This window comes from Acomys minous (assembly GCF_964271855.1).
Source record: "Acomys minous genome assembly, chromosome: 3".
NCBI classification, from domain to species: domain Eukaryota; kingdom Metazoa; phylum Chordata; class Mammalia; order Rodentia; family Muridae; genus Acomys; species Acomys minous.
The window spans coordinates 36,360,928-36,373,702 of NC_140485.1; the positions used below are offsets into that span (position 1 = coordinate 36,360,928).

Below are 12,775 nucleotides of genomic sequence, written 5' to 3' on the forward strand. Positions count from 1 at the left end.
TGGTCACCTTAGCTCGGATGCTCTAGACCAGATACATAGGACTCTGTGTGAATAAAAACCTAGCTCTTTGTCTCCCGGCTGTTTTTATTTTAACTAAGCCTCTTGGCTGTTTGATTTTCTCTTAAGTCCCCTGCTGGAAGAAATGCAGGCTCCCGGTTCTTTATTTCAGCTAAGTGTTGCTGTCCTGCCCTTTCTCAAGGCTGGGGTATTGAAGCAGAGAGATAAAGAGGTCTGTCTCCTTAGAGGAGGGCGAGAAGCTGGCCTCCCTCCAACCGGCCTGAGAACACATGGGCAAGTGGCCACATCCACTTTCACTGGATTCTCAGTCCCTGCATTGCAGAACAAGCCTCAGCTCTTTCTGACCCTAGAACGCCCAGGAAGCTACATCACCCTCCGTGTGATTCTCAGCGGCCTTCCCCTCATAAGAACCCACACCATGTCATCATCTGACTCCTCAGATTCTTCCTTCTCCTCAGCTGGGGCAGCAGCTATGGCTGGGGCAGGACCTCCTGCTGGAGCTGGCCCACCAGCCCTTACATTGTAGATGAGGCTCCCAATGTTAACATTGGCCAGGGCCTCTGCAAACAAACCAGGCCAGAAAGGTTGAAGGTGGACACCACCTGCTTTAATGATGGCGTTGATCTTATTCTCTGTGACCATCACCTCTCTTTATGAAGAACGAGGGTGGAGTAGATGCTGGCAAGCTTGGAGACAGAGGCCACCATGGATTGCCAGCCTAGTAGTGGTTGGTAGTCACCAGATGAAGTGAGGGCCTCACACTAACATGACCTTAGCTTCCTTGGAAGAACTGAGCACCCTGGTGGCAGTTGAGGAAAAGCATAATTTTTCTATTTCTTGAAAGATTTTGCTGGCTATATAAGCTTTGGGAGAAAAAATAAAGTTATTGGAGCTTGTCTTGCTTCATCCACCAAGTGCATGTACAATTGTGTATATATGTATGAATCTTCCCTTCTTTTTCTTTGAGGGCCACAAGCAGTACCAGCTATCAACTGCTAGCCAAATGGAGAACTGGCCATAGTGAATCAAGCGTTATTCCTGCAGAGAAAAGTCTGCTGAATGATCAGGTGCCAACTCTATGTTTTGCCTCAGTTTACCCAGTGATGATGAAGCTAGCTTCATCATGTTAAATACATTCACAGGTTTCTCTCCAGTATGAATTCTTTCATGCCTTTAAAGATGACTGGTACATGCAAAGGCTTTATTACACTGAGTACATTCAAAGGGTTTCTCTCCGGTATGCATTTTTTTATGTATTTGAAGATGGTTATAATGTGCAAAGGCTTTACCCCATTGATTACATTTTTAGGGTTTCTCTCCAGTACGTGATCTTTTATGCCTTTGAAGACTACCATGACATGCAAAGGCTTTACCACATTGGTTATGTTCACATTGGTTATGTGTTTTTTTTATGTGTTTGCAAATTACTGAGACATGCAAAGGCTTTACCACATTGGTTACATTCATAGGGTTTCTCTCCAGTATGTGTTCTTTTATGATTTTGAAGATGACTGTGACATGCAAAGTCTTTGCCACATTGGTTACATTCATATGGTTTCTCTCCAGAATGTGTTCTTTTATGCCTTTGAAGATGGCTAGCACTTGCAAAGGCTTTGCCACATTGATTACATTTATAGGGTTTTCCTCCAGTGTGTGATCTTTTATGTGTTTGGAGACTACAGTGATATGCAAAGGCTTTACCACATTCATTATAATCATAGGGCTTATCTCCAGTATGTGTTCTTTTATGTTTGCCGAGACTATTTTGTTGTGAAAAGGCTTTACCGCACTGATTACATTCATAGGGTTTCTCTCCAGTGTGTGTTTTTTTATGCATTTGAAATTCACCGTGTTGTGCAAAGACTTTACCACATTGGTTACATTCATAGGGTTTCTCTCCAGAATGTGTTCTTTTATGATTTTGAAGATGACCGTGACTTGCAAAGGCTTTCCCACATTGATTACACCCATAGGGGCTCTCTCCAGTATGACTTCTTTCATGCCTGCAAAGATAATTGGCACATGTGAAAGCTTCATTACACTGATGAATCTTTTTTTTTATCTGCATGAATTAATTTTACAATTTGGTCTAATGGTAAAGAGGAACCAGATCGTAAGGATTTATCATTTTCTTTATATTCATGGTATTGTTTTGAGTCTTTGAAGATACCTGTGATGGTAAGAGCATTTATGGAAGAGAGAGCAGCATGTTGCTTCTCTCAATATTCCTGTGCTCGCATGGCTTGTATCCATTGTGACATATGATATACCCATTAAGAGAATAACAAGTGAAAGGTTTCCACATTGCATTCACATAGTTTGATTTTTGTTCCTCATAGATACGTGGTATGGGATTAAGGTTTTCTTTAACAACACTCTTGACTATCACAAACTGTTCCTCTCATTAAACTTAGCAATGTTACTACAAGTATATGAGTAACAGCAGCATTACTATGGACTCTTTGCTTAATAGAACGTTTTGGACATAAAACTATCACTTATTCAATGTGTGTATACCTTTTGCAGTTCTACAGCATAGCTCTGATGGGGTTATGATTCAAATGGTGATCTCTGTTAAGACACTGCTTCCTTGCTTTCTTTCTTAGAGTAATGCCTTAAAAACAAATCAGATACTTGACACTGAGGAACATGGTTTTGTGAGAATGTAATAATCATCGCTGAACTTAAAGCACTGCTTTTTTTTACACTGTTGCTTTTCTTTGAAACTTCCAGGACAAATGAGAACTTCTTCTTCAGGACATTTATATCAGCTTGCGCATGAAAATTACCTTCCATGTCTTCTAGAAGTTTGGCAATGTTCTTCACTCTTATAGTCTTCCCAATTGTAACCTAAAATATAGTACCAGAAAATATATGAGATATTATTGGCAATTAGGCAAAATTCAAGTTACTATATTCGGTGAACCTTAGAACCATGCCTGATTTAAACACTTTATTCTTTCTCATTCTCAATTGAAATTACAGAACAACTAAAGAAACATTTGCCCCCTTATTTTAAAAAGTAAAGAAAATTCAGTCTTACCTATAGCAGCGAGGTTCCAGTAGGTCTCCAGCATCACATCTTTGTAGAGACTCTTCTGGGAAGGATCCAGCAAAGCCCACTCTTCCTGAGTAAAGTTCACATGCACATCATCATAGGTCACTGCATCCTAAAATATACCATACATGTGTATAATATGTGTACTGTGTACTGACATCACTGTAAATATATGCCTCATTGATAATGTATTAATATAATGCTGGTGCTTCTTCCATTTATTTCCTGACACACAAGTTCTAATGTAATCACCAAGTCATTTTAGAAGAAAACTGAAGAATGAGGTTAATCTCTGCCAGCCTTGACACACAGGGTTAATCTTTGGACGGGACAGTGTCGGTCAACTCAAAAGAAAAAGGACCTTAGAAGATTTGAACCTGGGGCTTCCAGGCCTAGGATCTGATTGAACTTTTTGGTTTTTCTGGCTCTTCTGCTGCCAAAGCTACTCCTTAGCTAAGCATTCTACTGTTTAATAGCAGGCAGCTAACAGGAAGTTGTCAAAGAATAAGCTTAGTTTTCTTTTCAACTTTAGTGGCTAACTTGGGCAGCAAACAGTGGCTTGCTGGAAGCTAGAGACCTGAAAAAGGCCAAGGAAAAGCTCTGGACTGTTTATGTTGTGGTCATCTAGAAAAAGAGAAGGAAAAGGAAGAAAGAAACCTGACATATACATTCATACAAATAAAATAAACAAGGGCTTCAACCAGCAGATTTTTCACAAGCTTGCCTGCGATGATGGCATTGATTTTAGATAGCATCTCTTCTGCAAAGACCGCAGAAAATCCAGGCCATCCTCAGGGGAATCCCATCCCTGGACAGCTGCTGTGAGTCTTCCACTATATCAGCAGCTCGTGCATATACACAGACAAACAATGAGACATGCAGACAGGTACACATTCATACACACAAAGGAATTCCCAACTACACACACACACACACACACACACACACACACACACACACACACACACACACACACAGACTTTTAAACACACATACATATTATCTATTCACATATGAACATATATACATATGCAGACACATGATTAATGGATAGAGCTGGTGAGCAAGCCACTCTCTTTTATTCTTGCCCTAAGTTTTTATACTGCCTAAGACAAAGGCTCTATATGTAACAACAAATTACCTCATTCAAAAATAGACACAATCACTACACAAAAAAGGAGTTACATTAGGAATATTGATTTTAAGTTCTTTCATCATTTTTTTTTTTTGGTTTTTCAAGACAAGGTTTCTCTGTGTAGCCTTGACTATCCTGGACTTTCTTTGTAGACCAGCAAGCTGGCCTCAAACTCCCAGCAATCTGCCTGCCTCTGCCTCCCAAGCACTGGGATTAAAGGCCTGGTGATCAGAACTATATCTAATTAGACATTTTTGCTCATTAAAGTTTAAAGCACTGGTCTTATCTATATGCTCATTATGAGTTTAATGCAGAAGTTTTACCTTTTTCTTATTTCATATGTACATTATGTGTTCAAAGCAATTTTTTTATATCAATGTTGTTACCAAGAAACAGGTATCTGTCTTGTTTGTATAGTTAACCATTTATCCTCTGTTTCTATATTCATATGGCCTTTCTTACCATTGTAAACACCTGGACCTCCACCCTGGACTAAACCTAGAATGAATGTATTTCCTTGATCATTAATTTGTTTCAATCTTGTTTTTCTTCCTGATATAATTCATGTGGTTCACAGAGCTTCTGGCAGGTTCCACCCCCGTCCCCCTAATTTGCAGGAGGGCTAGAAGTTAATCAATTCAGGAATCATTATAAAGAATTATAAGATCATCTTCATAAGATTCCACAGCCCTTTGAGTAGGATACAGCCTTGCAAGAGAAATGCCAGTTGACAAACACAGAGAGAGGCAAACAGATCAACAATACTGAGCACACACATGTCAGGGAAACTGTATGAACGAGTACTAACTAAAAAAATGATAGGCATGCTGGGTGTATTTGCTAGTGCCTTTAATAACAGCACGCAGGAGGTAGAGGCAGCTGTATCTTATTGAGTTGGATGCCAGCCTGTTCTATGCAATGAGTTCCAGGAAAGCAAGAGGTACGTATTAAGATTCCGACTCCCTTGGGGGAAAAAATAAATCAAACAATCAAACAAAAAAGATAGAAAAAACTCAGAGGTCTTTACTGAAGAGAATTATACATTCACTCCAGTTCTGTATTCACCTCCCAGAAACCTGAGGTACCCCAGTTTACTCTGTAACATTAATAAGATTTTACTAAAAGGTAATACATGTTTAAACAGTTACAAATAAACAGATGAAAATATTAGCAATATAAATGTTGATCATAAATAAGCAACATAGGGCAGGAGAGACGGCTCACCAGTTAAGACCTCTTGCTGGTCTTGAAAATAATGGAGGTCAATTGCTAGTATTTACATGGGGGCTCACAACTGTCCGTCATTCTAAGTCCAGGAGTTCTGAGGTCGTCTTCTGACTACAGTGAAGGTGAGGTACACATGATATACATATTCATACATATAGCAAAATACTCTTATTCATTAAAAAAATATTCAGAGCAAACACAACAGGTAGAGAGAATGTCACACACCTGCAATCCAATGACTCGGAAGGCTCAGGTGATATTAATGTAATGAATACATGCCATCAGGAGAAACAGAACATGCTCTGTGCCAAATTTCACAACTCAAGATATGGATGATGATCTGCATAACAGCATACAAAAATCTACATCCCAGGCCCACCAGCTAATTTTATAAAAAACAAAATAAGCCAGGTATGTTGGCCCACATCTAAATCCAGCACTCCGGAGCCAGAGTCTGGTGGATTTCTTAAGTTTGAGGCCTTTCTGGCCTACATACCTACTTTCAGGACAGCCAAGGCTACATAGAGAAACTTTGTCTTCAAAAAGAAAAACAAGGAGAATGGACGGATGGCTCAGTGGTTAAGAGCACCGCCTGCTCTTCCAAAGGACCCAGGTTCAATTCCCAGCAACCACATGGCAGCTCACAACTGTCTGTAACTCCAAGATCTGACACCCTCACACCAATGCACATAAATTAAAATTAAATAAAATACTAAAAAAAAAAAAAAAAGAAAAACAAAACCAACAAGATAAAAACTATAAAAACACTAGACTAAAGCTGGAGAGATGGCTCAGAGGTTGAGAGCACTGGCTGTTCTTCCAGAGGCCCTGAGTTCAATTCACAGCAGCCACATGGTGGGTGGCTCATAACCATCTATAATGAGATCTGGTACACTCTTCCGGCATGCAGGTGCACATACGGGCAGAACACTGTATAAATAATAAAAAAAAAAATCTAAAAAAGAAGTGCAGTTTATAATAGAAAACAAAACCCAAAACCCCACCAGACTAGCAGAGTAGCTTAGCATCGAACAGCAATTGCGTCTACTGTATCTTATGTGATTTAGGGAGAGAGTGTATAATGATGTGGGCATGACAGCACGAGAAGGAAGCTGACTGATCAATTTCAACCACAGCGAAGTAGACACAGAGAACAGGAAATGGGCTGAGTCTACAGACACTCAAATCCCATCCCCATAAGTCATCAAGAAAGGCTCCTCGTACAAAAGCTTCTGTAAGCTCCCCAAAGGAAAGCCACAAAGGACAGACAAGCGTTCAGAGACATCATCCTATCTAGGAGCTTTCTGATTCAGTCAACTGCATCCTGACCCTAATCAGTATAAGCCCATTGTCATCCTGTGATGAAAATGCACTTACCGGTAGCATCGATGGCAATTTGGTTCCATCGGCACAGCAGGACAGCACAGCAGTGCCAAGTGTTTTCTCATGCCCTGCGATTTTCCCAGTTAGTTTGGTCAATCTTCTTACTAGATGGCACATCGAAGGTTCGCTGGACTTCATCCATATTCCCAATCTGGTCCAATGGAAGATCATTTCTTTTCCTAGCATCAATTAACAATTTATGAAAAGACAGGATCTTTGATTCATATCCTTGTGGCATTTTTTGGGCAATTCTAGTTTTGGTGCACGTAACAAGGCTGCGTCTCCTCATAAATCTGTAGCACCATGCTGGGGAGCCAGTAAAATCCTTAAGGCCTTTCTCTCCAGCAATGTGTTTGGCTTCATAGATGATGCTTTTTGTAGAAACTGGGAAGCCATTATTCCGGTGACACGTGATCCACTCTTTCATGTCCATTTCTAACTGTGGCCACTGTGCAGCGTGCCCACGAGAAGTGTACTTAGTTTTATCAAGCTTTTGCAGCTGATCCTCCTGTTTCCTCCATGCTCTTATCATTTTTTTCAGTTGGAGGTGACCCGAAATATCTCTGTGCTGCTCTGTTTCTATGTTCTTTTGCGTACTGCACTACCTCCACTTTAAACGGAATTTTATAGGCTAATCTTTTCATTTTTGACATTTTGTATCATTAGAGAATCTTTGTTTTTCTGAGGAAAATAAAGTAATGAAAGAACTGTCAGTTGTTATACCAATTGGCAATACACATGTGTCTGATTCATATGTGTGCGTGTGCATGAGTATGATGCATGGGTCTGTATAATGTGTGTGTGTGTGTGTGTGTGTGTGTGTGTGTGTGTGTGTGTGTGTGTGTGATTCAGGTTAAATTGCCACGTTGGCACTTTACAATCAATAGGTGGGTATAGTCTGGGCACTGGGTTTGCCACCACTGTTTCAGGGCTTAGCTTTCAAATGAGTAATTTTAAAACTCTGTTGTAGTACAGCCCTTTAACTAAATAATTTAGGAAGTTTAATCAAGAGGAAAGCAAGGTCATTGCCCTGGGGAGCAACAAACTGGGATCAAGATGACTGACGTGAATCAACATAACTTGTCTTAGAAATAGTTTTCTAAAAGGCTGAAAGTGCAGCTGTCTCACAATTAATATGCCTCTCCAAGTAGAAATTACTCCACACACAATTAAAAGATTAATTAAGAAAAATCTCCTTGCCTGGGTATGGTTGTGCCCACCTTTAATCCCAGCACCCGAGAGGCAGAGGCAGGTGGCTCTCTAAAGCCAGCCTGGTCTACAAAATGGACTGTTACACAGAGAAACCCCGTCTCAATAAACAACAACAACAACAACACAAAGAGAGAGAGAGAGAGAGAGAGAGAGAGAGAGAGAGAGAGAGAGAGAGAGAGAAGAGAGAGAGAGAGAGAGAGAGAGAGAGAGAGAGAGAGAGAGAAAGAAAAGAAAAATCTCTTTAATGATAGCATGAATTCAGCTCTGGCTAATGCTTAAAGAGGAGCCAGCCGAGAACAAATTTTACATTCTTCATATGCTGTCTCCCTTAACTCTCTTAGGTTTAGGCACCAGGTTATGTTTTGAACAATTTAAATATAGACTGGAGGCTTTCAAGTCTAGCCACTTACACAGATTGGGATATATTCCATGAAATATTATGTAAGTACACCAGTGCCCTAAAACAGCAGGGCACTCTTCTGTGACATGGTCCTGAGTGGTAGGTTCCAGAGGATGAAAAAGATAGGAAAAGTAGAAGGTAGAAAGTATAAAATCTGGGATGGAAAGGTCTTCCAAAGGCTATGTCTTATGCCAAGTAAGCTTCTTAAGAATAGTATCTTGCATACTACTTACAGGGGGAAAATGGAAAGAAATGAGAGACTTCTATGAAGTCAGCAGAAACTGTCATACAATGGGACCAACTCAAGAGGAGTCTACTAAAACAACGATGTTCAAGGGGAACGAACACAGGGTACATCAAGAACATTACCAACCAAGCCTATAGTGGCCTTGGAACCGATAACCACAGCCCCATGTGGTAGGAAGAGTTGAATTCTCGGGATCTGAAGCAACACTTTCCCCAAAGGCCCTGGATGCAAACCATGACCAGCTCTCCCAACCATATTCCTGGCTTTAGAGAAGGAACTCTGGTTACTCTCAATACATCAGGCCTCAGGGGAAGCTCCCAAGGTATAAGCCCCAGGCTGTTACTGGTTCTGCCACACATGTTCTTGGGTTTGAGAAAGAGCTATGTTCCTACTCCATACATGGAAAGCCTTGCTTGATCAGGCCAGCCCTCAAGTTTTTTCCCTTCTTAGAGTTGTCACCTGGTATAGTCTTGCCCATGTAGCAGAACTATGCTTTGTTCAAGAAGGAAACTGGACCTTTATGGCACATCAGGACTTAATGTTGATTGTGACCCTGTAAAGACCCATTGAGCAGCTTGTTAGGGGACTGCTCTTTGCTATGAGGGTGGGCCTAGTGGCTGGTTGTAAATCAGAGTTGTCTCCTTTGTTATGGTTAGGAGCCAAATTTCTGGACAATCCTGGTGAACAAAGATCCTAATCTCTAACAGGCCTGCTTAGCATCCTACTTATCTGTGGTGTATTTTGGAGGCAGTCCTTCCTCAGCTAAATTCTACTTGGTGTCACTTAATATTTCCTAAGCAATGGTAAATCTTTTACATCAGAGCCGGGAGATACTCGGACACAGGCTGTTATAAAAGGAAAAAATGGGAAAATGGGAGAGGGGCTTTAACTGGCAGGAGGAAGGAAGAGAGGAAGGAGGAATAATACTAAGATTGTTTGAAAACGTCATAGGCAAGCTGGGCATGGTAGCACACACCTTTAATCCCAGCACTCCAGGAGGCAGAAGTCAACAAAGTGAGTCCAGGACAGCCAAGGTCTCAAAAAACCAAAACCCAAACCATCTAACCAAACCAAAAACCAAACCAAACCAAACCCTTTACATCATCAATTCTACTCTTCTACATCACAGCTCAGTATTGAAGTGGTACCCAACATGTGAGACACCTTTTACAACCTCCAAAAAAAAAAAAAAAAAAAAAAGATCTCCAAATGGATGTTACATTGTAGAAGATACTAGAGAAACTAGGGCTTTCCGAGTTTGGAGTCCTACAAAGAATGTTTCTACACACAAGTCTCGGCTCCAAATGCTTTGTGCAGATGCAGCTCCTATAGTGAAGTCATTCAGAGGCCACCACTGAGTCCATGACTAACCTCACATGTGGCTGCATCTGGCTGCTTGCGGCTCCCTACTCAGCCCCAGGGACAACCCACCACACCAGCTCTCTCGCCTCAAGCACCTCTCCCCCCCCAACGTGGGCAGTGACCCTGTGCTCACCATATCGTGACTTCCAAGCTGTTCTGAGCTCCTCACAGCACCTAACGGAAAAGCCCAAGGACCGCGTACTGAACAGTTAAAGCATGCTCAGCTACAGAGCAGAACCCACAGCAAAGCACCGGAAAAACCCTCCTCCTCTTCTGATTGGCAGGTCCACCTGAAGGGTTTGATTGGCCAGTGACTCTTGAGTAACAAGAACACCTTCTATAGGGTTAAAGTGTACTGAAGGGACCGGCATAGTGGTTTCCTGAGGTCGAGGGCCAGAACTTTTCCATATCTGCGGAGTTTTACATTCTAGAAGCACTTGTGCCTACCCGGTTGTCTTCCACCCAGCCCCCGGGTGGACCCATCACTCCAGCTCTCGCTGTTCAGCTGCCTGTTTCTCTCCTTTGTGGGCTGTGACCTCGCTCTGACTCTGTCCTGACTTCGGAGCTTGCCTGAGCTTCCCTCCCAGCGCTCAGTAGGCACTGCCTCTTGTTCCTCCTGGAATCAAGGTAGCTAGCTTGCGTAGCCCGTTATTCAATTTGCAGTGGAGTTTCAATCTGTCTCATGAGCAGAAAGTTCCCAGAATATTAACAATTAAAGAGAAATATTAGGGAACATAATTTTTGTTTTGTAGTTTCAGATGAACTGTAGCTACTTTTCACCTGGTCGGTATGAGACAACCCTGGGAGAAAAGCAGGGGACAGATGACAAACACTGTGGAGCACTACTGTTAGCAGAAACATGTTCTTCAGCGGCGAGTCCCAGACTCACTGTGTAGACCAGGCTGGCCTCCAACTCCCAGAGGTCCGCCTGCCTCTGCCTCCTGAGAGCTGGGATTAAAGGTGTGAGCCACTAAGCCCGGCCTGGCCAGAGTTCCACTCCTTAATGAGCAACGGAATGTTGAGAGCACAAAGGTACTTGTACCCACAGATCACTATGGAAACCAGGAATGTTAAATACATAGGAGACTCATCTCAAGGAAGGAGATAAAATACCTGCATTCAATCCAAAAGGTTGCGAGTGCATTTTGTTAGTGACCATGTAATCTCTGTTATCTGTGGAAGCAGAGCTCAACCAAATTCCCCAGTATGATTATCCCAGACCCTTTCTTTCCTAGACAATTACCTGTCCTTAGGGAAGAAGTCACATATATTTTATGGCCGACTGACCTCTATGCTATTGGTCGGAGTCCACATAAATTCTAGGTCTTTTAACTATAGAACCTACCCTGATGGTCACATGCACTTTGTAAAAGAGTTTCTATGTTGTCATACCTTAGCTTTATTTTGCACCTGGTACCGGATTGATTGTTACCTAGGAATCTTTTCCCAAATTACACTGTGTTTTTAATATTCTGGCAACCATGTGCCTAGTATTAGACTCCCCCAAATCTGATCCTGTAGCTGCAGGCTTCTCTACCTGTGCCTCAATTCCTGAAAAAGGACTCGGAAGCTTATTACTAACTAATAAGCTTAGGCCTTGTGCTTTGGTCTCTGACTCACTCATAACTTCTTATCCCGTTTGTACTACCTGAGTTTGGCTATGTGGCTGGTCACTTCTCTGCTTCATACATTCAGCTGTCTCAGTGGAGAGTCCTTTTCCTGCCTGACTCTATCCCAAAGTTTTTTTCTCTCTCTCATTCATCTTCAAATTCTGCCTCAGTTATTGTCCATCATATTTTTGTTGACAGGTGATGTTTCCGTACAACACAAGGGATTATTTCTACATGATCCAGGTTGACAAAGTCAATCTGCACCAGATTTTCATTCTCATATTTTAGAGTGTTTTTTTCCCTGTATACCTTCAGGGATCCCCCTCAACAGAAATCTGATCCCAAGTGACCCAGAATGCTTTATACAGGAAACATGATTAGGAATAAAAATTAATTTTACAAGGCCACAGTCACCCTGATGCCTAAACCACACAAAGGCTCAACCAAGAAAGAGAATATCAGACCAATCTCTCTTATGAACATAGATGCAAAAATACTCAACAAAATACTTGCAAATCCAATCCAAAAACATCATTCACCATGATCAAGTAGTCTTCATCCCAGAGATGCAGGGATAGTTCAACATACGTCAATGTAATCCACCATACCAAAAAAAAAAAAAAAATTGAACTGGGTGGAGTGGTGCATGCCTTTAATCCAAGCATACTCAGGAGGTAGAGGCAGGAGGATCTCTGGGAGTTCGAGGCCAGCCTGGTCTACCAAGAGAGTCCAAGACAGCCAAGGCTATACAGTGATACCTTGTCTCGAAAAACCAAGCCAAGCCAAACCAAACCAAACCAGACCAAACCAAAACAACAACAGCAACAACAACAACAAAAACCCAAAACAACTCCCCCCTAAAAACCTGAAAGAAGAAAGCCACATGATCATCTCATGAGGTGCTGATAAGCCTTTGAGAAAATCCAACACTCCATCGTGAGAAAAGTCTTGGAGAGATCAGGGATACAAGGCACATACCTAAACACAATAAAGGCTATATACAGCAAGCCTATAGCCAATATAAAATTAAATGGAGAGAAACTTAAAGCAATTCCACTAAAATCAGGGACAAGACAAGGTTGCTCACTCTCTCCATATCTATTCAATATTGTACTTGAAGTTT

The 12,775-nt window shown here is 41.6% G+C and overlaps 1 protein-coding gene and 1 pseudogene across 8 annotated transcripts; both read right to left on the reverse strand.

Annotated features, from left to right (window-relative positions):
* Nucleotides 1-381: 381 nt before the first annotated feature.
* On the reverse strand, nucleotides 382-1,024 carry LOC311593326 (large ribosomal subunit protein P1-like; annotated as a pseudogene). Its single transcript has one exon. The product of its transcript is annotated as a large ribosomal subunit protein P1-like (transcript).
* Nucleotides 1,025-1,100: 76 nt separating this feature from the next.
* On the reverse strand, nucleotides 1,101-11,047 carry LOC311594306 (zinc finger protein 439-like). 7 transcript variants are annotated; one of them, XM_084775877.1, is made up of 6 exons: nucleotides 10,823-11,027; nucleotides 6,816-7,502; nucleotides 5,436-5,549; nucleotides 3,062-3,188; nucleotides 2,808-2,868; nucleotides 1,101-2,021 (listed from the first exon to the last, which is right to left on the reverse strand). In XM_084775877.1, the coding sequence occupies exons 4-6, from the start codon at nucleotides 3,093-3,095 to the stop codon at nucleotides 1,415-1,417; spliced, it is 702 nt and encodes a 233-aa protein (XP_084632003.1). In that variant the 5' UTR covers nucleotides 3,096-3,188; nucleotides 5,436-5,549; nucleotides 6,816-7,502; nucleotides 10,823-11,027; the 3' UTR covers nucleotides 1,101-1,414. The 7 variants fall into 7 exon arrangements, 5 of the variants coding, with proteins under 5 accessions (XP_084632003.1, XP_084632001.1, XP_084632000.1 ...); XR_014778038.1 differs by lacking the exon at nucleotides 5,436-5,549 and adding an exon at nucleotides 2,536-2,632 and having other exon boundaries at nucleotides 1,887-2,021; XM_084775875.1 differs by lacking the exon at nucleotides 5,436-5,549 and having other exon boundaries at nucleotides 10,932-11,047.
* Nucleotides 11,048-12,775: the final 1,728 nt, after the last annotated feature.